The sequence below is a fragment of the Myotis daubentonii genome, chromosome 7 (assembly GCF_963259705.1).
Source record: "Myotis daubentonii chromosome 7, mMyoDau2.1, whole genome shotgun sequence".
NCBI lineage: Eukaryota > Metazoa > Chordata > Mammalia > Chiroptera > Vespertilionidae > Myotis > Myotis daubentonii.
In genome coordinates this window covers 33,807,304-33,833,376 of record NC_081846.1, presented here as the reverse complement: position 1 = coordinate 33,833,376, position 26,073 = coordinate 33,807,304, and the positions used below count along the sequence as shown (strand labels likewise).

General features: G+C 53.7%; 1 protein-coding gene and 1 long non-coding RNA gene across 4 annotated transcripts in view; one reads left to right on the top strand and one right to left on the bottom strand.

Annotated features, from left to right (window-relative positions):
* The first annotated feature begins 659 nt into the window (after positions 1 to 659).
* On the top strand, positions 660 to 24,810 carry LOC132238388 (uncharacterized). Its single transcript, XR_009453777.1, has 3 exons — positions 660 to 851; positions 24,142 to 24,288; positions 24,669 to 24,810. It is a non-coding gene; the product is annotated as an uncharacterized LOC132238388 (long non-coding RNA).
* The window catches only part of SH3BP4 (SH3 domain binding protein 4), a 79,747-nt gene continuing 57,182 nt past the window's right edge, over positions 3,509 to 26,073 (bottom strand). For 2 of the 3 annotated variants that reach the window (XM_059703623.1, XM_059703625.1), the window contains 4 exons: positions 19,748 to 19,991; positions 11,874 to 14,233; positions 6,460 to 6,648; positions 3,509 to 5,411 (listed from right to left, as the gene is read on the bottom strand). In XM_059703623.1, coding sequence (XP_059559606.1) covers positions 5,187 to 5,411; positions 6,460 to 6,648; positions 11,874 to 14,233; positions 19,748 to 19,865 — 2,892 coding nt within the window. In that variant the 5' untranslated portion in view covers positions 19,866 to 19,991 and the 3' untranslated portion in view covers positions 3,509 to 5,186. Of the gene's footprint in view, positions 5,412 to 6,459; positions 6,649 to 11,873; positions 14,234 to 14,327; positions 14,836 to 19,747; positions 19,992 to 26,073 lie in introns of those variants that run through there. The other variant, XM_059703622.1, reaches the window with a different exon arrangement.

The window sequence follows — 26,073 nt, the reverse complement described above, 5'->3', positions numbered from 1 at the left end:
TTTGAATCTCAGCTGCACACTTCATAGCTGTGTGACCTTAGGCAAGTTACCTAACCTCTCTGAGCCTTACTTTCTTATCTGGAAAACATGGATAATAATTGAACCTATCTCACAGGGACCTCTTAAGGACTCAGGTCTTTAGGACCTTGACAGACACAGCGAAAGCGCTAGGTCAGTGTTGGCTAATTTTAGTCTAGATGGCCTTGGGCTAAAACCGAGGAACCCTTTGCTTCTGTGGTGGTGGTGTTGTCCAAGGTAAGGAAGCCCAGGCCTGTCTCAGAACCCTCCTTGAGCTTAGATGCAGGCACACACATGCGCACTCCACACCCATCTCCCAGGTGCAGCTGAAACCTATCAAGCCTGCACTGGCGTGCAGGGGGGCTCCTGCGCAAGGACGGCATTAAGCAAATGAGAGGACTGTGCACCTGCCCAGGTAGGGTCCCCACGGGGACAGGAGGCAGCTGTAATCCCACAGCCATGGACCATAGCCCTGAAGACAGCGCACTGGCGAGCCCCAGGCCTGTGGAGCAGTGTCCAGGGGAGAGAAGCCACTCCTTCTGACCAGCAGGAAACCCCAGAGGCACAGGGCAGGTGGAGGTGTGCCTGTTGCTAAGCAACAACCAGCCCATTTACCCCTCTCCATGGGGACGGCCCAACAAGTCCCAGAGGCGCAGTGTGTATCAGAGAAGCCGCCTCGAAAACAATTGCCTGGATTTTAATTAAAGTTCAGCAGGAGGGACTGAAACTGGGACAGTGAGCGGGAGCCGGGAAGCACGGAGAGGCGCTGTGGCTGCTGGAATATTTAGAAATGATTAAATGGAATCCACGCCCATCCCTTCCTACCTAGAAATGTAAGCCATTTATGTTTCTCTCCTGTCTAGTGTTTCACCACAACATTAAAAATTGAGCTTGTCTTCACACTTCAGGGCACCCATGAATCAAATGGGAAGCCTGGTAAGTGCAGGCGATGACATTTTTAAAAATGATCTTGAATAGCTGAAGTCTTTCATTTTTCTCAAGATTACTAGGCTGGTACCCATTTCACCTCCTCCAAGAGCTGTGGGTAGAAAAAATATACGGGAATCCAAAATAATAATGGTATTTCAACCAGCCCCCTGTTGTGATTTGACGGGCTTGCAAAATACCCAAATAAGAGTGAATATTATATACATTTGAATGATGCAAAGTAAAGTATTATATTTTGAAGGCATGTTGAAAATGATACTAATAAACTGCCTTATTTGAAGTGAGATACTATGCAAAACTCATTTTGGGAGAGAAGGCTGCCTGACTACAGAAAGTGCCCAATATTTTAAACAGAATTGTTGAAAATGTTACATGTCACAGATGGAACAGGGAGTTAAATGGAGTTGCTTTTACTTGAGTATGAATTTCTGAATGCAAAACAAATGTATTCCTGTTTGGATAGTTTGACACCCTGTGCATAGCACAGTGACCCCAGCTACCAGTATGTCTATGTGTTTTGCACAGACGTAATATTTGAAAAATGATAGCTATCTCCCAGGCCCTGGGAGGAGTGCATATATCTCCAAGGTCTGTGTATATTATTTCTAACCAGGTCAAGTGTCCTGAGGCCCTCACTATGCATCAATCACCTTTTCTGTTTTTAGTTTCTCACCTCATCTGTCACATGGAAAATGTGATAGTTAGGAATATAGAAAGGTGTTTTGCAAAACGCCTTGGAGAACTGGACTCTGATTATTCAAAGAGATTTTGAACCCGTAATTGTATTCTTATGAATTCACTAGTTGCATGAAGCATACACCTTCATATGGCACTTCCGTTTGCACACACAGGTTGCATTTGCATATTTCAGTGTTACAAATAGCTGTGACTTGTCAGCGTCGATTTTACCGTAAATTCGTCATTCCGTAGATGTTGATTCTATCCAGGCTCAGAGTGAAGACTGAAAGTGACTCAATTCTCCAAACCCTTTCTCTTCTAGACAAAGACCATGGCCTGTGATTGCTGGGGTTGCCAGGTAAACGCCCCACCTGCCCATCCTCCTGCTTCCTGCTTTGCTCAGGTGCCCTGGTGACTTCCCAAGGCCTGCGACACTAAGACAGCTCACCTGAGCCTATAGATGTCACCAAGTGTCTGCTATTCTCACGCAGGTGTGAGCATCTGCACCTTGGGTGTGAGTGTAGAAAAAAATATGTGGATGTGTGAAAAATACTTGTTATGTCAAAGTGTGAGCTTCAGCTGAGCTAAACATGTAATAGTACAATGGGGAGACCAGTGAACTAAAATGAGTAGAGATAGAACGTCCTAGAAAAAAAAAAATCTAGAATCGACTCCCCATAAAACTTGTATTTGATAAAAGAAAAGTCACTCCAATTTCACACAAAGCTACCAGGGTACTTAGCCTGCATCCCCCTAAATGCACTGATCTGCAGTGCTCACTGGGAAGATGTTTATTCGGTCAGTCATCCACCCGGGGACTTATTGTGACTTTGCATGTATTAAGTGCGACTTCGAATGCATTGTGTGGGTGTTGGGCGTCTCCTTGCCCAGTTTAGTCTGGGGCACAGCTCTAGTGGAGAGATTTGGGTTATATTCGTGGTGAGGCCAGAGAGCTGCAGGAAAGCAAGGGAAGGACGGCCCAGATGGGACGTCCAGAAAGACTTCCCAGAGGAGTCTGAGTATCAGGGCAGAATCCTGAAGGAATAAAAATAGTAAGAAATCAAGGTGCTTATTTGCAAGCAATGGAAATTAACAATGGCTCATTCTTCCAAAAAGGGACTTAATAAAGGATAATTGGGTAATTCAGCAGAGGGTTGAGAGATCTGAAGAACCGTGCCCAATTCTGAGCTTCCAGGACTGGCTTGCCGAGGAAGGTGTCATGGCATCGGGGAAATCGCCACGGCCGTGTGTGTCCCACTGAGGGAGGCCACAGCCGGGGCGGGAGCTCTCCCTGCGACCAGGGCCACCCTGGAGGAAGATGCTTCTGCCAGCAGCCTCGCCTCCTTCTGCAAGTGGGCGATCGAATCAGAGATCCATGAGGTAGAAGCCAGACACACCTGCATGTAGCTGCAAGGGAGGCTGAAAGTTTATGTTTTTGGGGTTCCAAATATAGCAAGTGTTCTCAAGATTCGGAGCCCCCAGAAAACATGACAAAGCCACTATCCCAGTGAGGAGGGTGGTGCCGGTAGGAACAGCCACAAGTGGACCGGCTCAGTCCTAAACTATATTGTGGAATCGGGGTTGCCAGTCCCAGGGGTGTGGAGCCAAAATAAAGGAAGACGTCCACCTGAACCCTTTGTGTGCTCTGGGCAACGCCGATTCCTACTAGCCAGCAATGACTGAGACCCCGATGTTCCAAGAGCAATGACGCTAATATCAAGAAAATAGATACCTGTTACCCAATTGTCACACTGTCACTTAGGGGTGAGTGTCACGGGAGGGAGTCATTGTTCTCTGTACAGATACTTACACGAGGTTTTAAAGTCTGGTTGGTTTGGAAAAAAACACCCACACACTTAAGAGGTCAAAATATCCAAATAAAGTTTACTGCAACTTCTGTAGAATTTAATTTGTGCTACAAGACATGTTGCATAGGAAACTATTTTAAGCCCCTGAGGAAAAATATCCATGGTTTAAGGTGCAACTGGTTTTGTTTCTTGTTTGGGGGAAAGGGGAGAGAGGACCTCTAGAAAGAATGATGGTGGAGGGTTGAAAAGCTGAATTTAAGGTTATCTCGTGTGATGATTGGGGAACTGTGTGTCTCGGTTCTTGCAGCATACAACACGTAGTGTTTTTATTTTTTGGTATCGTTTTTTTCTAGCCAGTTGATCTTCAGTATCTGAATCAATAGATACCTAAGAATGCTTCAGCCCCATAAGGGACTATACATTGATTATAGTAGGTAATTACAGTGTTTCAAGAAAGCAGATTTAGAGAATGAGACTGGGATTTCAACTGGGCCCACATGACTTCCTACGTGCCGGGTGCCTATCCCAGCACATTCCTGGGGACTCCAGCCGTGCCCCTTGCTCCCTCTAAGATGCCACAATGACAGTGCCATCGTAGAATTCAACACAGCAAGTTGATCTGCAACCATAAAGGTGATCGATGCAACATTCCACCAGGCCCCAGGCTTTATGTGGGAAGTATTTCATTTTCAGGAAATGTTCATAATGCTCAGATAATCTCTGTATTGTAAATAAAAACGGTTCCCCACACTATTCATGCCCAAGGAGACATGGGTATACCAGGAAGGGAGAGGGATCACGTGTGGGATGAAATGAAGCGGAGAGTTTGGCAAATGGCCGCCGGCACCTAGCCCAGGCTGTCCTTGTGGCGAACTTTCCTTCGTGACCACAGAGAGGGGGAGTTTTGCAGGGACCAGCTCGATCGGAACTGGGATTGCGCTTCTAAATGAGCAGGGGCCACAGAGAACGCCAGCTCCCAGCTGCTTCCTCATCTCAAGGGCACCAGTCAGACTTAACTTTGCCCACAAAACGGTCCACGTGCCCGGTGGCTGGTCACCTACTGCACCACGAGGCCAAGGTACAGAAGAGAAGAAAGGAGGGGAGAACAGGGCCCAGGACGTTCTCCGAAGGAATGGGCTTGGGCTACACTCATTTACCTAAAACCACGGTTCCTATTTGATTGACCTTTGAACAGGTACGGAGTGAAAGAAGGTCCGACGCACGCACAAGCGTCTTCCCGTGCTTCCTGTTGAAATGCGAGTGTGTCTGGGAACAGGAAATGCCCCCGAGTACTTTTAAATACATATATACATCTGTAACATAATTTAAAAAGGTCTTTAGAGAACATAAAAACCTTAACAGCGTCTGCTCCTATAAGTTGTTTTTTTTAACCTATATGGTCCATTAAAAAAATTAGATACCACGTTTCTCCTATGTCCCCTCCTCCCCATACTTTAAAAAAGTGATTTTAAATTTAAATGTATACTTAACAAATAGGAAGCTATTTGATTGGCAATGACCTGCAGTAGAAAGTCCCTTCAGGCCTCCCCTCCCCCAGATGGAGGCGGCAGGTGGAGCACGGGGTGTGCTTGGTCCTGGGCGCGGGGCGATCGAGCGACCCTCATCTGTCTGAGCAGCCGGCTCTTCCTCCCTCCCCAGCAACATGTGGCTGCATGGGCATCCAGGGCAGATGGGGGCACGGGCCCCAGGGCAGCAGCAGGCAGGGGCACCCGTTCAAATCACAAAGTCGTCCTGGTCGGCAGGACTGAAGGCAGCCGCTCGCAGGATGTCCAGGGTGTTCACGAGGATGAGGGTGCCCGTGAGGTGCTTCCAGCGCTTGGTGATGGGGTTCTTCATCCTGTCCAGGCCGGTGTGCAGCTCCTGGATGACGTCCCGGTAGCTGTCCCCGATCTGGTGGCTCCAGGTCAGTAGAAAGTCATACGCGGGTTTCCACATGGCCTGCACGGGGGAGTCGTCCGAAACGGAAGGAAGGAGAAAGGACAGAGTGAGGGACAGTCAGACATTCGGCCGGGTCACCAGCTACAGCTCCTCTGCGCGTTATTGACGCTGCTTAGTAAGAGCAGAGCAAATCGGAGCCACAGGAGACCGTCTCTGTCCCGGCCTCCACGTTGCGAGGGAACTGCATTTTGTGCGAGAGCAGGACGTAGCCAGTGGTGTCTCAACGAACAGAAAGGATTTCTCTCCTTACACGCCCTGTGGCACTTTCTATCGTGGCCATTTATTTAGAAATTCACCCTATTAATAATAAAGGACCCCCTTGCCCTAGCTGGTCTGGCTCGGTGGGTAGAGCGTCAGCCAGCGGACTGAAGGGTCTCAGGTTTGATTCCAGTCAAGGGCGCTAGCCTAGGGTTGTGGGCTCAATCTCCGGTAGGGGGCGTGCAGAGGCAGCTGATCAATGATTCCCATCACTGATGTTTCTATCTCTCCCTCTCCCTTCCTCCCTGAAATCAATAAAAATATATTTTAAAAGAAAAAAAACAATAATAAAGGACACCCTTATACTAGGAACTTCCCCCATTCCTAGGTCTCCGGTAGCTTAAAGCGACCTCCATGAGCAGGTGAGAAACAGAACTTCTGAGCAGGAACCCAGCCCGTGCTGGCCCACACCAGACATACAACATGCCAGGTAATCGTGCAGCAGGGGCGGGCAGAGGCCCGGGGCAGAGCGGACCCCAAAGGGCCCAGTCACCCATCGTTCCCTCTGACTGAAGGTCATTTAAGATCGGGATGAGCAAGGGACGGGCAGGCCCGCCGATGTTGTCCCAACGCCCCAGCCCCACTTCACGGCAGCGAGGCCTTGCCAGCGCCAGAGCGGGAGTCACAACTAAAGACCCCGAGAAGGAGGGGACCTGCCCACTCAGTGAGGGCCTACTGTGTGCTGGGCACGCGCTTTCACGTCTAACTCATTTTATCCTCATAAAAACGCCACAAAACAGATATTGCTGTGACTGAGTTTTACAGGTTGAGAGAAGGGCTGCCCACGCACCTCACTGTCCACGACCCCGTTCCTGTCCCGGTGGGGAGACTCGTACGCGTCCATCTGCTGCTTGGACACCTTGGCGAGCTTCTCAGCCAGCTCCCTCCAGCGCTGCGCCACCTCGACGGCCGTGGTCAGAAGCACGAAGTCCTGGATGAGCCGGACCACCAGGCCCTGGCAGTCCATCTTCAGCAAGGCCTGGGGGGAGGAGCAGAGCGTGAGGCGGAGGGCGGCTCGGGTGCCTGTGGATCCTGATGGATCCTGATGCAGACATCACCTGCTCTACCTGAACGTTTTTTTTTTTTTTTTAAATATATTTTATTGATTTTTTACAGAGAGGAAGGGAGAGAGATAGTTAGAAACATCGATCAGCTGCCTCCCACACATCTCCTACTGGGGATGTGCCCGCAACCCAGGTACATGCCCTTGACCGGAATCGAACCTGGGACCTTTCAGCCCGCAGGCTGATGCTCTATCCACTGAGCCAAACCGGTTTCGGCTACCTGAACGTTTTAATGCCTGTAATACACCCCCCAACCCCTGCCTCGCTGCGACTCACAGGACAAAGAAAGTCGGTGATGTGTGTGGGGTGGACGTCCCTCCAGAACCTCAGCATGTGACAGGATTTAGAAGTAGGGTCTTTGCAGATGGAATTAGGTAACTGAGGTCATTCTGGATTGCTATGGGCCTGTAGGTTCTGGAATATTGTCACGGAACCAATATGGACAAGCACACAGACACATGGACAAGGGCACACCTCCTAGAGTGCTGCAGTGATCGGACAGAAGCTGCACGCCCGGCCACAGACTGGAGACCCGTGGGCCTTCCCAGGCTGAGAGCTGCAGGCCTCCACGGTGAGCACATGTGGCTGGGAGAGCAGCCTGCGGGACGGCCTGGGTGGCATAACCCTAGGGAACCGATCATAACCACAGCACACACTCCATGGAGGACCTGCTTTCTGCTTTGCTCTTCAGCACTGATTGCAGAATTTCAACGCAAAAGAAGCATTCTCTGTCTTTACAAATAGAAATAATCAATGAGGAAAGAACAAAACCTGGGCGGAGCCAGGGCCACTGTGCAAACAAAGACCCTGAAGCTCTCAAGGTCAATACTGACGGGCACAGGGCAGGGAAACACAGAGAGCCTGTCCCCAGGGCCGCAGTGCAGGGCGGGCCCAGACCGGGGCAGGCAGCCGCAGACCCTGCCGGCCAGGTGAGGGGGGCGGGAAGGGCCGCCAGATGTGAAATCCGATGCACAAGCTGTGAGGATGTTCCCAGCCGGGCAGCCCTTTGGTGTGACCTATACTTCTTACCTCTCACCTTGCCTGCTTGTCTTAAGTCCAGGGGTGAGTATGAACATTAGGTCCTCAGCCCCAGGCATCCTGGCATTCTGCAGGAAAGGCACTCAGAGCGGGCACTGCACTGCCTGCCACCTGAGTGACTCTGAGACTGAGAAGGGGCAAGGGGCAGGGACACCCCTGACTTCACAAACAGCAGGAATGGCTCTGCCATGATTCCCCTCACTTCCCTGTGACTGCCCATGGGATACAGAGCAAGTGTTGTCTGGCCAGGTGGCTCCAGGCCACTCTCCTTTGCCCCATCTACATGTACTATTATCTCTTGTCCCCGAGGCCTTGAATTCAACCCGGCCTCAAGCCTCTGCTCGACCGCATCCCATGTTCCCCTTCAGCCTGGCCCTTGCCCACAGTGTACCTAGGACCCGACAGCCCCTCCCCCTTGGCTGGCTCCTGCACCCCTTTGGCATCCCGTTTGCCTTCCCCTGGTCCACCCAGGCCAAGCAGGTCCTTTCCTTCGGGGCCCGTTACTAGCCTGCCCAGCTCTCCTGACTGTTCACCCAAGTCGTCCTCAAGTAACAGGCCCGAGTTCTTCAAAAGCCCAGCCCCCAGCACCCCCACTAAGCACACAGCAGGCGCCCAAGAAATGTTTAATGCGTGTGAGTACACACACCGCTCCTGCTGTTTGCCATGGCTCTCCCTGGCTCTGTGTTAGAAGCTGCAGCCACGCACCTGCCACCAGTTACCCGTCCTGCCTTTGACGACAGAATTTGACTCCAAAAGCTCTTCAAATGTGTGGTGCCCATTCCCACATCTGCCTGACCCGTAAGTCCCACAGCACGGGGATCCCCAGGGGTCCACTCAACACCCTCCAACACTCGGGGGCTCCAGGGGCTTCGTCCACTCTGCTGGGTCCGGCAGCACCACCCCTCCCCCGACTTTCAGTATGGTCTGGGGGCCTCATGGAAATGGATGATCACAGACATGCATGGCTCTGCTGGAGAGCTGGATGACGGGGGGCAGGAGGGCCATTCTCTGTGGTCACAGCCGGTGGGTGACAGAGGGCAGGCACAGTACCCCACGAGGCCCATGCACACAACACACCTCCAACCAGCTGATAGGGAGAATATGCATCCACAAGAGGGACTGGAACGAAAGAACAGAAGCACGGTGGTCTGACCACAGGAGGCTGCCTCATTCGTTCATGCATCATCATTCATTCATTCATTCATTCATTCACCATATGTCTGAGTCTTGCCTATGTGCCAGGTCCTTTCTCCCGTGGATTTTGTCTTTAATTAGGGCAACAAGACACAGGAACCCAGGTAAACAAGGCCATTTCAGATTCTGGAAAGCACCATGGAGACGATATTATGGATGACGAGGTGCAGTGACCCAAAGGCACAAAGTGACTTTACAGAGAGTTGTGGGAAAGCTCTTACACGATGAGGTTTGGGCTGGTATCTGAAGGAGGTGAAAGCCCAGCCGCGTGGAATCGGGGGAAAGAGAATTCCAGGCAGAGGAAACCACACGTGCAAAACCTGAGGCAGGAGCAAGGGAGGTGGGTTCAGGATGCAGCGACAGGGCCGGAGTGGCTAGTGAGCAAGAAGCATGCGTGGCCCCCAGCGATATGAGATGGGGGGGGGGGGGGACCAGGTCTTACAGGGCCTGGGGGCGGAGGAAGGGGCCCAGACCCCATTCTGAAGGTAGTGGACAGATGGGCCTTTTTCCTTCCCATCTCCCGCAATCTGCTGTCCAAACCCTTCTTTCCCGCCATCTAATTCATTTAATCACGACTTCCAAACCAAGGCATCATCCCTAAACAGACTGTCTTCACAAGGAGCTGGGTGAGGCGGGGGTGGTCTGGCCCTGAGGCGGGGGGCGGGTTAGATGCTTGGTTGACGCTGTAGGAAACTCCACTGCTCAGAAACGAAACACCTGGTTCGCAGCGACTCCGCCAACACCCCGACTCCTCCTACACCCCAACTCCTCCGACACCCCGACTCCTCCTACACCCCGACTCCGCCAACACCCCGACTCCTCCGACACCCCGACTCCTCCTACACCCAGAATCCTCCTACACCCCGACTCCGCCGACACCCCGACTCCGCCGACACCCCTGGATAAGCCAGCCTGGGCTTCTAGAAGTCGGGCCAGCCGTTCAGATCTGCTGCTCAGAGGTGAGGAGGGGAAACCGGTTTCGCTTCAGCCCAAGCCAACCTCCCCCGGGCACCTTCCTGCCACTTCCTCCTCCTGGGACTCTGGGAGCCGCGGTGGGCGTGGGGCTGGGGGAGGCGAGAGGGTCCCAGACACACACCGGGCCCATCTGCACACACACTAACCTCAGGAAGCCACCGAAAAATCTCCTCTGGGTTCCCCGAGGTGAAAAAAAGAAGCCTCACTTAAGTCTTCAGAAAAGAAATGAGGACCTGAGAGCAAAGCCACCTCCTCAGACAGGTTTCCTCAGCCCTGAAGGCGCTGCCCAGGTCGGTTCGTTTTCCTCCTGTGCCCGTGCCAGGCGAGCGCTTCTCAGCTGTCACGAAGGCACAACCAATCGTTTATGCTCCATGAAAGCACATAATTCCCTGATCCACAGAGAATTCCAGCCTGAGGCCTGCGAGAGGGAAGCTGGGCCCTTGCCCACTGTGAGGTCGACCCAAAGAAGAGACGGGCAGCTCGGGCTGCAGGGGTCTGATGCTACAGGCAGGCCAGGGAGGTGTGCCCTGAGGGAGGGCCATGGGCATCCCCGGGGAAGCTTCCCTGCAGCCACGCTCACCCCCAGCCATGCCAACCCGCATGCTCTCCACTAATGCTGCCAGTGCCCAGTGACTTCCAGGTTAACAAGGTCGCCCCTCTACCTGCCACTTCCAGTTCCCGCTTGCTCCTGGGGGCAATGCCAGGTTCCCATCTGCTCCACGTGACCAACACTTTATACTATCGCCGGTCACATGTTGCCTTGCCTCATGCCCCACTCCCTCTGCCGCAGTGGCTGGGCACAGTGGACTGCATCCCTCTGTCCCCCGGCTCCAGGGGGCAGCAGAGAGACGTGTGTGCAACGAACCCACATCAGTTGCACACTCATGTCAACGTGGGCAACCTCAGACGCACCTGGCTCACCTGTTCCCTGAGTGCAGACACGGAGTGGCAGGTGCTGTGGGGAAGGAGAGGGGAGAAGTGGCAGAAAGGCCAGGAGTGCTGAGTCACACCTCACCAAAGTTAGGAGGCGAAAGGCTGTGTGGAGTCGGCGGAGCAAGGGAGAAAGGCATGTGACCAAGTCACACAGGTGTTCCCATAGGACATCACATCGGGGGACCGGGCGGGAGCTGAGACGGCTCCTAGTATCCAAGGGAGTCGACAGGCAACGGCAGCACAGACTTGACGAGAGATGCCAACAGAAAGATATTATTAAGCTTCTCCGAGGCCACTCCGAGAACGTATCCAACAGTGAAGAGTGGGGCTGCCTGTGGGGTGTGGGCTGGGGCTGAGCCCAGGCCCGCTGGTGCCGTGAAAGGTCAGTAAATGCTTCCCAGCTGGCCGGGGGGCCGGTGTATCCCGTACTGCGACACCAACTCCCCCCTTTTTACTTCTTCGTATTCCAATTCCTGGCTGTGCTGGCAAAACCAAGGCTGTCCTCACCCCGACGCAAACACACGAAAAGGAGGAAGAGGAAGCAATACAGAGACATGGTGGAACCTTCAAGTAAGATGCAGAGGGAAAAACTCATTAAAATAAAGCCAGATTTTGGGGCAGTGGTTCTTAAACGGTTGGAGTCATAGGTGGCTCTCACAGGGAAGCTGATGAAAACCTTCTCCCCAGAGGCTTATAGAGAGGTGGTTGGAGCACAGGCCCCGTGTGTCCACATGCCACTGGGCACGCGGAGGTCCATCCTGAGACCTCTGAGGAGCCCCCAACTCAGCGGGAAAAGAGATCTGAGCTGTTTGGGGAACCCCAGGGCCCCATGTGGACGCCTCTCTCCAGGTGCATTTCCTAAAACCGTGTCCTTGCACCTGAGCACAGACGAGCCCAGACTCCGGTCCAACGGTTCACCGAACCACGTGGCACCCACATGTGTGAGGAGAAGGCTGGCTTTCGCCTCACCCTCCCGATACCCAAACCCGCCAGGACCTACCATCATGAGCTCCTTCTGGAAGGACTTCCGGTCTTTGTTCTCTGCGTTGTTACAGTCCTCCTTCAGCTTCTCCAGGACGGACGCCACCCGCTCGGGCTCGCTGTCCAGCTCCGCTCGGCAGAAGAAGGTGAGCGGCAGGTTCCCGTAGCCCAGGGCGTCGGCGAAGGAGCGCCAGCTGCTGATGTTCTCCATGAGCAGCGTCCTGACGGAGGCGTAGATGTAGGTGAGGAACTTGCAGGGTCGCAGGATCTGCTCCAGCAGCACCGAGGTGCTGAGCTCGGGCCCCGCCAGGAGGCTGGGCCGGGCCTTGCCCACCACCAGCACGTTCTTGGCGTGCACCAGGCCCACCTTGCCCTGGTGGTAGCCGATGTACCACTCCTTGGTCCACAGCTGCCCCTTCAGCCGGATCTTCTCCTCGCTGAGCAGGGCGATGGCGTCGCCCTTCTTGTACTCCAGCAGGTAGTGGTTCTTGCTCTGCCGGACCACGGTCTTGAGCAGCTTGCCGAACTTGAGGCTGGACACGGGGCGGTCCTGGAAGGTGGGGTACTTGGTGGTGGCGGCGAACGGGGACAGAATGATTTTCCCAACCTCGTTCTTCTTGAGGAACCGTCTCTGCCCGGACGGCTTGATGGCACTTTTGGGGGGCGGCTGGGGCGTCTGGACGCAAAACTGGGTGAGGATGGCCTCCTGGTCATCCTTCACCTGGACCCTCAGGGTGAAGTCGGAGAGCTCGCTGGGGTTCTGGCAGGCGATGGGGAAGATGAGGCGGCTCACCTTGCCCAGCTTCATCTGGAACCCTCGCACGACTTTGGCCTGCTCGCCGGCTCGGACCTCGTAATTTGTCATGTTGGAAAACATGCAGACCTGGAGGTCCCGGGGCCTGGACAAGACGAAGTGGTGCTTACCCCAGAGCTGCAGGGTCACGGGCGCGGGGCTGGGGGCCTGGCGGGTGACCTCGGTGACCAGGAGAGTCTTTGGGGCACAATCATGCCCAAAAATGGTCACCACTGTCTTGAAGGACGGGTGAATGTGTTTGGGGCCATAGAGACCCACTGTGACTTTTTTGTTGATGAAGTCCCACACGGTGGAAGGGTAGAGGATGTTCGGTCCATGGGCCACGATGGCCAGGTACATACAGGGCTCCAGGTTGTCCAGGTGCACCTGGACCGTGTCCCCGTAGCTGTAGTTGAGTGGGATGGGGACATAGGGCCCTTCCTTTACGTCGCTCCTCAGGCACTGGAGGCCCACTGTGCTTTTGCTGAAAATGTCGTTTTTCACCTCGGCCGAAACTTTCATCTCCAAGACGATGACGGTTTTCACCTCCAGGGTGCTCAGCTTCACCTCCAGCACCGGGCTGACGGTGCAGCAGCGGTCGCTGTTGAGTTCCAAGGGGGGGTCCAGCAGCGCTTTCATGGAGATCTGCTGCGTTTCCCCCTGGGCCACGTGGCCTTCCGGCACGTGGAGGCTGATGCTGGTGTCGGGAAGCTGCACGGAGCCCCCGGAGCTGTCCAGCCTGCACACCATGTTCGTCTCCACTGCTTGGGTCTGGCCCCACCCAGGGTTTTGGCCCAACAAGTCCAAGTCGTGGCAAGACCGAGCCAGCTTCCGGTGGCTCAGCCAGGCTGCGCGGAAGTCCTCCCGGCTCTGGAACTGCTCGGGGGCCGGGGACTTCAAGCCCGTGAAATACCCCGATGAGTCGGGCGCGTCGGACTTGGCCTGGAGGACGGAGAGTTCTGACAGACTGTAGGAACGTTTGCTCCGGAAGAACGGGTTGTCCCGCTTGACCGGCCCCTCGGCGTGGAGCTGGTTTGTGGCCGGCAGCTCGTCAAGGATGTTGCCGGTGCTGTTTGTGGTGGCCGAGCTGGACTCCGTGAAGGAAGACGTGCCCGTGTCGAAGAGCAGCAAGTCCACAGAACTTCTGGGAGCCAGCTCGTCCACGCTGGGCATCACCGGCACCTTCCCGTTCAGAAAGGGGTTCGTTTGGACCCCATTCCAGAAAGGGTTATTACTGTAGGTTTTGCCCGATCCCTTCTTGTCATCTGTCCATCCTCCGAGCAAATCTAACTCCTTGGCTACTTCCTCTGGGCTGTCGGGAAGATTGTCGATCATCCCGCTGTCACTCAGCGTGGAGTTCCGGTAGTTGAGGGGCTGCACGTAGGAGGAGGGGATGTAGCCTATCTCCGTGGTGTTGTGGGCATACCACCACTCCCCGTTGGACGTGTCCAAGACGTAGAGGTGGTCGCCCTTGGAGAACTTCAGGGTGGTGAAGTTGTTGGGGCAGTAGTCCTTGATTGCGATCACTTCCTTTGCGTTTCCGAAAGGCGTGGGATTGTCTCCTAGCAAGGCACTGGGAGAAGGCACTGCAAGAAACACACAGAGCAGAAGGTGAGGGCGAGGCCGCGGGCTGCAGGACACTGTCCAAGCTAGAGAGGGTGGCCCAAGAAACTAACACACCAGGTGCAGCCACAAGCCAGCAGCGTGACTCACAGGAACAAACCAGAGTGGGTTGTGGTGTGCGATCAACACACCAACGAGGGTACGAGCGTTTCACCACCCTCGGTCCCGTCCAGGTCCGACACACACAGGCGAGGCCACGATGGAAGTCGGTCCACCAACCGCAGAAATGCAAACCAGCACCACGTTCCTGTGCCTCTGACATCTCAATTTGATCAAATTATTTCTTTATCTAACTAACTGGCCAGAGAGCTGCTGGGCCGTGAAGGGAGCTGCTGCGGTCTGTAGACTACTCTGATCTGAAGACAATCAAGGCATCAGTGACTCAGGCAGAGCTTCTCCCTTCTCCCTTCTCCCTAAGTGCTGCCAAGAACTTGGATGGAGGGCCCGTTCTGGGAAGAGTCATCACCAGAGAACTACAAGGAGGATGGGCCAGCTGGTGGGCTGGGGGGGCTACAAAGGGACGTTGCGTCCCAGTATCTCTGAGGGGCAGGAAAGTACTTGTTTATCAAGCATTTGCGCTCCCATCTTCCTGTGACCCCTCTTCCCTCTCTCCCTCCGAAGCCCCAGTCCCCACCTCCTTCTTCCCAGCTCAGCATGCTGCCTGCCTGCCCCGGGTCTCAGTCGTATGGGGCTCCCATACGTATGCCATTACATTCGTTTTTCTCCTGTTAATCTGTCTTATGTCTATTTAATTACCAGACCAGCCAAAGAACCTGGAAGGGTAGAGGAAAAACTGTCCTCCCCCAAAGGAGGAGAAATTGAATGGGATTTACTTAGAAAACAGAGATGCTCCGCGTTTAGGGGTCCCAGGGCATGTGACCAGGCGCGGGCAAGAAGAGCCTCCACGTCTGCCCTGAACACGAAAGACGTTCCCTTGGGGCTCAGGCCCGTTTCTTCCATTTCCAAATTGAACCCATTCTTTTTTTATTTATTTTCTTAATTAAAATTTTTTATGTTGACACCACTGCAGATACCCCCCATTTTCCCCCTACTTTGCCCACCTCCGCCTCCCCCTCCCTTGGCCTTCACCACACCACTGTCCCGGTGCATGGGGAATGCATACATGTTCTTTAGCCAATCCCTTCACCTTTCTCATCCAGTCACCCACCCCCTCCCCAGGCACCCGCCCGTCTGTTCCATGTATCCACGCTTCCGGTTCCATTCTTCACCAAACTGTTTATATGCCTACGATTTTGAGGCCGGTCTTTCTTCCCGCCTCCTTGAACTGATCACTCAAAAAAACGCCATGGAAATGGTCTCGCCCACATACCGTAAAAATCAAAGGTTTCTGTCTGGGGGAGCGCACACTGTTTCTGAACGCCTGCTGGGGCAGTCTGAAAAACCACGACGCCCCAAACGGTGACTCAGCTGATGTGCGGTTCTTGGTGTTCGGCAATTGCAACAGCAAAACGAAGTCATCTAAGCAAGCGGTGTGTGTTTTGAAAAATAATGATCACACACCTCAGTGTTTTATCTGCCTCCTATACACCCCCAAGTATATTCCGCAGGAAGCTCTTTCTGAGGTAAACAAGCCCCACCCCCTGAACTGGGCCTTGTTTTACAGTGTGCTCATATTCTAACTTCCTGTAACAAACAATCGAAAGAAAGGAAACCCTTTTTAGGCTGTCTACATAAACAAGCGAAGGACGGGCTAGTTTTCTAGTTGAACTGCTCTAATATGTGATTCAGTTCAATAGGCTTTCTATTCTTTCCAACCGGCCCTCCAAAACACCCCATCTCCCACCCCGTTTCCCTCTCCGTGGAAAGGAAATAGTGAAAATTAAATTGCATTTCCTTGGCTAAGTCTAAAGCAGGAGGTTTCTATTTATTGGCATGAACCAGGTAACAGAGATGTGCGTGGGAGAAAGCACACCTGGGCCTCAAAGGCATGACGCCCTGCCCTCCGTCTGGGCACTGGGAGACCTGGCTCTGGGTCCTGGCCGTGGAGGCTGTCACCCCCTGCCCTCCGTCTGGGCACTGGGAGACCTGGCTCTGGGTCCTGGCCGTGGAGGCTGTCACCCCCTGCCCTCCGTCTGGGCACTGGGAGACCTGGCTCTGGGTCCTGGCCGTGGAGGCTGTCACCCCCTGACCTCCGTCTGGGCACTGGGAGACCTGGCTCTGGGTCCTGGCCGTGGAGGCTGTCACCCCCTGCCCTCCGTCTGGGCACTGGGAGACCTGGCTCTGGGTCCTGGCCGTGGAGGCTGTCACCCCCTGCCCTCCGTCTGGGCACTGGGAGACCTGGCTCTGGGTCCTGGCCGTGGAGGCTGTCACCCCCCTGCCCTCCGTCTGGGCACTGGGAGACCTGGCTCTGGGTCACTACACCTCGGAAGCTGTCTGACCTCCAGAGCCCGGAGTCTTCATGATGGAGAAGAAGAATCTTTCTTCAATGGGCCCTGGTGAGGATTAAGTGAAATTGTGCTGATAAAGGGCTTAGCAAAATGTTTTGTTACAACCGACATCTGCACCCGTCTCCTAGTTTTATTTTTCTCTGTAACACATATCATCAACCAATACATCAGACACCTTACACATTTGTTTAGGGTTTTTGGGGGGAGGGCTCCATCGCCCATTAGCGTACAAGCTCCATTAGGGTCTGTCATGCTCATGGGTGTCCCTGGAAAGAGCCTGGCACATAGCAGGTGCTCAAGCTACATTCACTGAATTACTTGCTCACCTGGTCTTGTCTGCTTACAACAGAGAGGGCATGTCCATGCTACTGGGCCAAGGTGATGGCCAAAGTGAGGATTCCCCCTGGCTGTGCCCTCGACTGAATAAAAACAACAGCATAAAAGGAAATGGCTTCGAAGGGGAGGTGGGGTGAAGGAAGAGGGATCAGGCTGGGGTTGGAGATAATGTAAGACATTCTCTCCATTCTGTTGTCTGGTCACGGGCTCCAGTAATACAAACCACCTTTGTTTCCTTGACACGTCTAATGAAAATGTCAGATGAAAATTAAAACAAGCCTTCAAGCTATTCAAATCTTGTTAGAATCCTTCAAAAGTTAAATCCCTGCCCTAGCCGGTTTGGCTCAGTGGATAGAGCGTTGACCTGCGAAGTGAAAGGTCCCAGGTTCGATTCCGGTCAAGGGCACATGCCTGGGTTGTGGGCTCGATCCCCAGCGGGGGACATGCAGGAGGCAGCCAATCCATGATTCTCTCTCATCATGGATGTTTCTATCTCTCTCTCCCTCTTCCTTCCTCTCTGAAATCAATAAAAATATATTTAAAAAAGTTAAATCCCTATAATGTTGCCCCAGAATAATTCCCTTACAGTGATATTTTTAAAATTAAAAGCCAAAGCTATATCGGTTGGCTTTGTACATAGCCTAAGAAAATGTATCAATGCAAATGATCACTTCCAATGACCAGACTGAAGAATGAAAATGGTTTTGCTTAGCATTCCAAGCACTAACCTTGTGGTAACATTTCACCCTAGGGTCAGCTCCTTTCCATCGGGGCCTCATGGGCGTGGGCAGTGGTGTGAGCTCCCTTCCCCAAGGCGCCTCCATCAGTCAAGCCCCACAGAGTGCCCTGGGACACCAGGCTGGGCCCCATCCCATCGAATGCAGGAAAATCGCTATCGAATTCCAACCTAGTGAATTCTGGGGAGTGCTGCCCAGATTCCCAGCTCCCTTGCTTTTAATACAGACAAGCGCTCTGGGCATCAGGAAGTCGGTGCACTGGGTAACACATTTCCTACCTCCTGCCTCAGTTCCTCGCAGGCAAAACATGCATCAGGAGCAGCAGCTTTCACAGCAGACAATTTGGCTGGAATAAATTCCCACCGTGAAGCCTGCTCCTGTCCCTGCCCCTGGAGAGTACAGTCCACAGGGTCTCTGACCCCTCTCCCCAACACACACACACACACACACACACACACGCACACGCACACGAGCTCACCAGCCCCTCCTCACATCCCAGACTGTCTTGCCTTCCTCCCCTCGCTGTGCTATTCTTTTAGGAATAACAGCTCCTCCCAGATTATCATTATTAAAATTCAGCTCTCTGCCCCTTGTTGAGAACCCGACCCAAACCCCACCGTTTATGCTCACACTTCCCAGCTCTCCCCGTGATCAGCTAAAGTAGAAAATGATGCCCGTTACCAATCTATGAAAAACGAACGGTTCAGTTATTTATGGCGACGCCCACTCGCTCCGCTGCTCTCATGAATAAACCTCAGGATTCCCTGTGCCAGTCTTCCTCTAAAGAATATCTGAAGCCATGCTCAGAGCTGCAGCAGAAAGCCCAGAGAGGAAGTGGAAGTGGAGGATGAAGTGGAAGAGAGCAGAGAGCAGAAAGCGACACACGTCTGCATGACTCTCAGTACGTGGGGAGAGGGCCACGATGTTATCCGGGAGACAGCAGTCCAGTTAAGGATGGCTTATTTAGCGCTGGCTTTGTGCCGTGGGCCAAAGATTTAAAGGCACAGATACAGCTCCCTGAATGGCGAGTGATTTCAATAGAAGGCGGTCACGGCTGTGGGATAGTCCATTCATGATGATGATGGTGGTGATGATGGTGGTGGGAGGGGGCACTCAGCACCAGGAGAGATGCTGACCCTGGCCTATGAGGTCAGGATGGGCTTCACGGAAGAAGATGACCCACCAGTATCAACCTTGGGCCCAAAAGATAGGTTTTCTCATTAACCCAGGTGCAGGGTACTTAAACCCTACAGCCACCTGTAAACCAGGGGTCAGCAAACTAGGGCCCCTGGGCCACATCTGCTGTTTGTTTTCATCAATAAAGCTTTACTGAAACACAGCCACGTGCATTTGTTTGCTCTCTTCTATGAAGACTTTCAAGCTACAATGACAGGACTGAGTGGCTGTTACAGAAGTCACACGTCCTGCAAGGCTTAGCAGTGGTTCTCAACTGTCTGGCCCTTTAAATACAGTTCCTCATGTTGTGACCCAACCATAAAATTATTTTCGTTGCTACTTCATAACTGTAATGTTGCTACTGTTATGAACCGTAATGTAAATATCTGATATGCAGGATGGTCTTAGGCGACCCCTGTGAAAGGGTCGTTCAACTGCCAAAGGGGTCGCGACCCACAGGTTGAGAACCGCTGGCTTAAAGTGTTTCCTACATGACCCTCTGTGGAAAAGCTGGCTGACCCCATCCCAGACCACCCTTTTTCTTCTCTAGTGTTTCCAATAATGCATCCTTTCCCCCCAGTTTTCTGTACCATCAAGTTTCCTACCGCAATGTCACCAAAACACAAAAGAGAAAACATATTCTGTATGAAGTTTCATTACTAAAGGGAAAATTCAAAACAAACTCCCAACACACCAGAGAAACAAAACATTTATCGGGCATTTAGAACACGATGGAGATCAGGGAGCTAAAGTGTACTGGTCTGAGCATGAACTTGGCAGCTGAGAGCCCTCAGACCCAGGTCTGGCCCCAGGAGCTCACCTTTGACATCATTAAAGCTCGTTTCCGAAAACCCTTCACTCAGGTCGATCAAGGTCCCCTCGGACTTGCACCGGGGGAGGCCGCTGGCGTTGGCGGCTCGGATCCGCTGAGCTGCCATCCTGGAACTCTTCCTGGGTGAGCCGCTACGGTTCCATGTTCCTTCCTCCAGCTACTCCAGCGACTGCGGAAGCTTCTGCCTCAGGCAACCATGCTGCCCGCCGTGCCCGCGGGGCAATGCTTCCTCCTGAAAGCAGAGGAAGAAAACATTTCCCCTGAGCAAGTGGAATATGGGTTAAAAAGTAACTTTATGGGAGGCGGGAAGCCTTTCTTCCAGAGCCCATTCCCATAAAGAGAGACTCGAGTCACTTCCTCTGCCCGGGGTCCGTGCACCTGGCCCAGCAGTGTTCTGGCCTCTGTGGGTGCCCTCTCTTCCTGGGCACAGGGGGTTGTGAGATTGGCTATAGCACCTGGCTCTCCAGTTCACTCGTCAGAGGAGGAAAAACGGAATCGGTGCCGTCCACACAGCTGGCTCCACGGTTTGGGAGAGGAGGTTAGCTCTCCGGCTGCCCACAGGGGCTGGGTCCCTTGTCCGAGCAGCCTCGGCAGTGACTCCAGCCCCTCCCCTGGGGCAGGGCTTAGCACACACAGTGCCTCTGCCCACACTCTCCTTAAGCTTTCTCGGGACACTAAATAAACAAACAATCATAAATTAAATATGCAAGTGGCCACGTGTACATAAAAGGTATTTTCATGTAATTTCTGCAGGAGAAACCCTCCATTTACTGAGCCGCGGTGTCCTTACAAAGTGAGCACAGGTGTCACACCTGAGGCCTCAGCTTTTTTTGGGGAGGCACACACGGGCTTTTAGGGGGTTCTGGAGACACATGGGATGTCTGGCCACGAGCAGACCTTCTCCAGGACTCGGGAAAAGGAGCAGGTAGGAGCCTATTTCAAAGAAGTAACTTTCATGTGCTCTCCAACAGAACCGGCAGACACACCACAGCGGACCACAGCTGGCCTGCATCCTGAGGGCAGGTGGATTTCATCCCAGTGTAACTGGGCTCATGCAACCCAGTCTGAGATCCTTTGTTTCTCTATCCAAAGACGCCCTTAAACGCAGCTTCTGACCCAGGTGTCACCTTTACTAATCAGAGGGAGCAAGAGGGACCCGACACCGCCCTCTGCAGCCCCTGGGCCATGGCGACGAGTTAGCCCATCCCCTGACCCCCTTCCCCAAGGTTCTGCATGCGGTGGGTGCAGCGAGCAGCCCCAGGTTTGCATGCACGCTGGGCATGACCTTGAGTTCAATATTTAGCTCCACTAAGCCTCAGTTTTCCTATCTGTAGCATGGGGTGAGGAGGGCACTGTCCCGAGAATTCATGATCCACGTGCAGCGCTTGGAACAAGGAGCTCCGTGGCTATGGTCCTGCAGCTGGGGCATCAGCAGCCCCAGTCCTGGTGTGGGGTTTAGTCTTTGCTCCGGAGACCCCGGGGGCCACAGAAGGTTCCTGATTGAGAAAGAGACCTTTGGCTACAGATGAGAGAAATGGAAGCATCGATGCCGTTACCTTTGAAAATTACAGGTTGGGGGTGGAATGCAGGTGGATGGCAAGGAGAGGAGATATCGGGACCAGGCCCCCCCCCGCCCCCAACACACCCTCAAAGGCCCACACAGAGGGCCACGTCCTCAGCAAATGAGGTGGGTGAAGTCGGAAGGGGCTGAGTTACCGGGGCTAGGAGAGTGCTGGCCATAGCTCGCTGGGCACCTACAGACACCGAGACAGCTTTCTAGGAAGCAGCAGGGAACACCCGTAGGTCGGCCAGACGGAACGAGAGAAGCCCTTCAGAGTGACCACATTCTTAGCTTCCTTATCCTCACTGCCCGGGAGGCAGCCGGGTGGAATCAGGGCGAAGGGGTGGGCAGAACGAGTCGCAGACCCCTGGCATTTTTGGAAACTGAGCATCGTTTTTGTTTATTATTGATGGGAGGACAGAGTTATGACCCAGAGCCAGGGAGAGACAGAAAGTGTTAGCAGTTGTATAAAGAGATCCGCAGTCCTTTTTAAAACACAAAGATACCCTCACAGAGGCTGCCATTCAAGGCACAGATAAGCCACTGACCGTGCAGCCCTCCCTGCTTATCAGCCGGAGCGCAGCCCAGGCACAAAGTCCGACTCCCTGGTGACCAGAAGCGCAGCCTGCACGCTGAGGTCAATGCGGCCATTCACACGGTCTTCCACGGGAGGGGGCGTTTTTGTCCCGTGGTGTTCAATGCCCCTAGGAAAGTCCAGAATGGCGACTTTTCTGCCAGTGGCAGTGGGGGACGGTCCTTAGACAGAATCCTGACACCCATCAGCACCTTCGGGGTGAGCCTGGGGCACCATCGCCATTTGGAGATTTTGTTGTTGTTGTTGCTGTTGTTGATCCTCACCAGAGGATATTTTTGCATTGATTTCAGAGAGAGTGGAAGGGAGGGGGAGAGACAGAGAGAGAAACAGCGATGTGAGAGAGACACTTGGTTGGTTGCCTCCCACACAGGGCTGTGGAAGGAGCCTGCAACTGAGAATCGAACGTGTGACCCTTCAGTCTGTAGGCCGATGCTCTGTCAAGCTGGAGCCAAACCAGCGAGGGTCGGAGATGGGCACAGAAAGGGCAGCTGGCCCCGCTGGCCCAAGCCTGGAAGGCTCCCTCCGCCTGGCACCTCCCCGATCAGACACAGTGAGGTGAGGGTTCAGAGGGGAGCCCTGCACCTCCACCTACTCCAGAGCCAGGCATGGAAGGAGCCTGGAGTCACTTGCCCAGTCAGGCTCCAGGAAGCGCTGCTGTTCTCCCGGGGGCTCCCCAAGCCCACAGGGTCCCTGGCCTTCCTCACCTGCAGCCATGGGATCCCCGGCGCCTTTCAGTCTCCATGGGGGCCCCTACTCTCTGCAAAGCTCTCCTTTCCAGTCAGGTCATTCCCCGACTCACACCCTCAGGGGGTTGCCTGCTGCTTTTAAACCAGCCACGCTCAGCGGTTCAGGTGTGTGACCTCCACCCACAGCGAATCCGGGCCCACGCTCACGCCCCGCTGCTCAAGCACCCACACTCCCGCTCCTGCTCCGGACTCACACCCCTCACAGCGCCTCCAGGAAAACCTCTCTCCGCCTCTTTCTGCTCCCCGCTCCCCGGCACAGCCCTGCAAACCACAGTGAATCACCTGCCGGCCTCAGATCTGCATCAATGTCCCCGAGCTGCAAATTCAAGTCTCATGAGCTCATACCGCACCCTTCAAACGAGTCCTCGCTTTATTAGAAAGTAATGCCGGGAGAATGACAGGATCTGCTTTATAAGGGGTTCATGAAGGTTCAATATACTGCATTTTACCAAACATCACACTATGACTACAAACATTTATTTTTAAGTAAATAAATGCATCACTGTAATTACTATTTCTCCCTATTTACTTACTGTTTTCCTATTTCATTATCTATTTTTGTTATTATCTTATTTTTACCATTTCCCTATTTCTGCACGTTTTAAATATCTGCAATAAAATGTTTAAAAACTTAAAGTACATAATAGGAAACATTTGTCACCTGCCATCCTAGACATGTGTCAGGTGTGTGTGTGTGTGTGTGTGTGTCCCCTTGACTTGGGAAAACTCTAAGGAGCCATAAGCTCAGGTGTCCGGGCAGCCTGAGCCCCTCACAGCACACGTGGACATGCGGGGGATGGGGGGGGGGGGCCCTTGCTCAATTGACAAGTGACACCTGAACCTGGAACTCAGACCACTGAGGGCTCCCCTTCAAGACGATGGGTACCTCGAACCTCCCAGGTGCAAACCCAACTCTGGAGTTTGCCCCAAACCTCCTTTTGTCACCATTCCCCAAGAAAAAGTCAAGTCAGACAAAACGTAAAAGTCGAAGTGCTGAGATGATGCAGGGGCGGGCGGTGGAGGTCACTCTGCTGTCAGACACCCTTCTCAGCAGCCCCTGTGGCCATGCACACCGCCAAGCTCCCAGGTGTTTACATGAGTTTCCAGAATGTTCCTGCTGAGTCTGACACCCAAAGAGCAAGTGGATCTGGAGATTCGGCTACGGAGACGCACAGCTCAATCTTCAAGTGACGCCGCGACCACTGCGGCCGAGTGCAGCCAAGCGGCGGGAGCCTCTGCAGCTAGTGAACGAGGAATGCGTACAATGTTAGGGAGGAACTTTATGGAGAGGAAAACTCAGGCTGGTGAGTGGACTTCGGTTGAAAGCGATCAAATGGAGTTAAGCAATCTACCATAATAAAGACAGCTTAACAATTATAACAGAACAATCATCATCCGGTTACCCAGGCCTAAAAATCCAGGTATTTCTAGGAGTCCCAATCTCTGCCAAATTGACTTGAATCCTTCCATTTGTGTGCAGGTATTTTCCTAGTGTAGACTTGGTCTCACAGCACTCGGCGTACAGGGGACAATACTGACCATCTACGTGCTCCGGACACTACCTGGGCGTTTCTACAGGCTCATCAGGAGTATGTCTCTCTTCCTGCCAGGAGGAAGCTGTGCCCAGGTCAGTGGACTGTGTGTTAAATAAAATAAAAAACAAAAACAAAAAACCCCAGTGATGGGTTTGCCTGGGTGGCCTGGTCTACAAGTCTGGCCACCATGAAACTGGACTTCATCCGCAGGCCCCCGGGGTGGGTCACTTCTCAGGGACGGTGTGCAGCTGCAGGCACCCTTCGCCAGGGTGGTCGGCCAGCCCTGGGGCTCGGGACATCTGAGAAGGGCAGGCTGTAGCAGCCCCCACCCCCGACCCCACTCCCATCTGCACCTGGACTTGCAGAAGCCACCTCTGTGCCCCTGGGGGGAAATCAGGTCTAGAACGATAGGAAGGGGCATTACAGTTTACTTCCATCTAACTCATTGCTAAGAGTTTTCCTTTCCTTGTAGAAAGGCCGATTCATTTAAAGAGCCTGTGTCTGCTCCTCACAGAACCGCGAGGCTAGCCTCTGAACAGACGCCATCGTTGTGCACAGACAGACTTATTTACAGATTCTGCTGCAAGCTCGGGAACCGCACGCAGCCCCTCCTCAGATCCCAGGAGCCCAGAATATCCCGGTGGGCCTATCTGCCAACGTTTGTTCCAGGAACAATGCAAGAACAAACCAACCAGGAAAAACAGTAGGTCACTGGCATCTCTGGGGTGCAGGCTACACCACGAGGGACTGCAGGGTGTGCACAGGGACCGGCCAGCCTCTCCAGTGGCTCCGACCCATGTGGGTGCAGAGGGAGGGCAGCCTGCAGGAGTCGTCAGGAGTGAGGCGTGAAGATGGCTCTGGGTTCCCGCCCTGTTTAAGATGACTCATTCTCCATGTTTGACTTCAATTTCTGGAGTAGGAGTGTCATGTTGATTAATCACATTTCCTCCGGGTTAAAAGAGCAGGCTTGAGTTTCGGCTCACTCTCGGTGATTTAAGTCACCAGGCTCTGTCAACAGAAACTCTGTCACGCCTGCTTCCTCTCACTCACTCCCCAAAAGTGTGTCCCTGAGGATCCAAATCACCCAATGACACTCTTCCTCAGCTAACCTGTCATCCCTTGAGCAACTGCCTGAACCCCCAGGCACCAGGCTCCTGACTGGCAACTCAGAGGCTGTGGGGGACACCTGGCCTTCACGGAGTCACATTGAGACCAGAGGGAAGGCGGGTTGGTGGTCTCTAAATGTCTCAACACCCATGCAGACAGCCCTGGAGGAAGGCCGGCCCCACAGCCTCCACAGCATCCCTGTTCCCCCTACCTCTTGACCCTTGACCCGACTGGTCTGTGCAATAACCCAAGTGGAAAGCCAACACGTGACTGGTGTCCCCTTTCCAGGTTCTCCCTCCCCTGGCGGAGCAGGCACAGGCTCCGGTTACGAGAGAGAACCAGCCCCGCACAGAGAAACTCAACCCTCCCGGCCACCTTGGGGACTTCTCCCAGCTGCAGAAGTCTCACCTCGAGACACTGTCTGTGCCCCCGCCCTGTGTCCCCGAGGAGGGCTCACCCCATCGAAGGTAACAAGGGTGCACTGGCCTCATTGACCAGGGTCGCCAGAGTGTATTTCACTTTGATTTAACACTGAGTTCAGTTTTTTTGGGGTGGGGGGCACAGCAGCTGTCTGGGGGCCGCCCAACAAGCCATCTGGGTCAGTCATGAGGTGTGTGTGTAGGACCATGCACCCGGTCCCCGAGTCTGAGAAAGGTGGGCGTCTCCCAGGCAGGCGCTGAGCATCCACCTCTAGAACAAGGCCTCGTCCTGACGGGGACACAAGACATGTGGAGCAGTCGTGGCTGAAGGACCACGTCTGAGAGTAACTA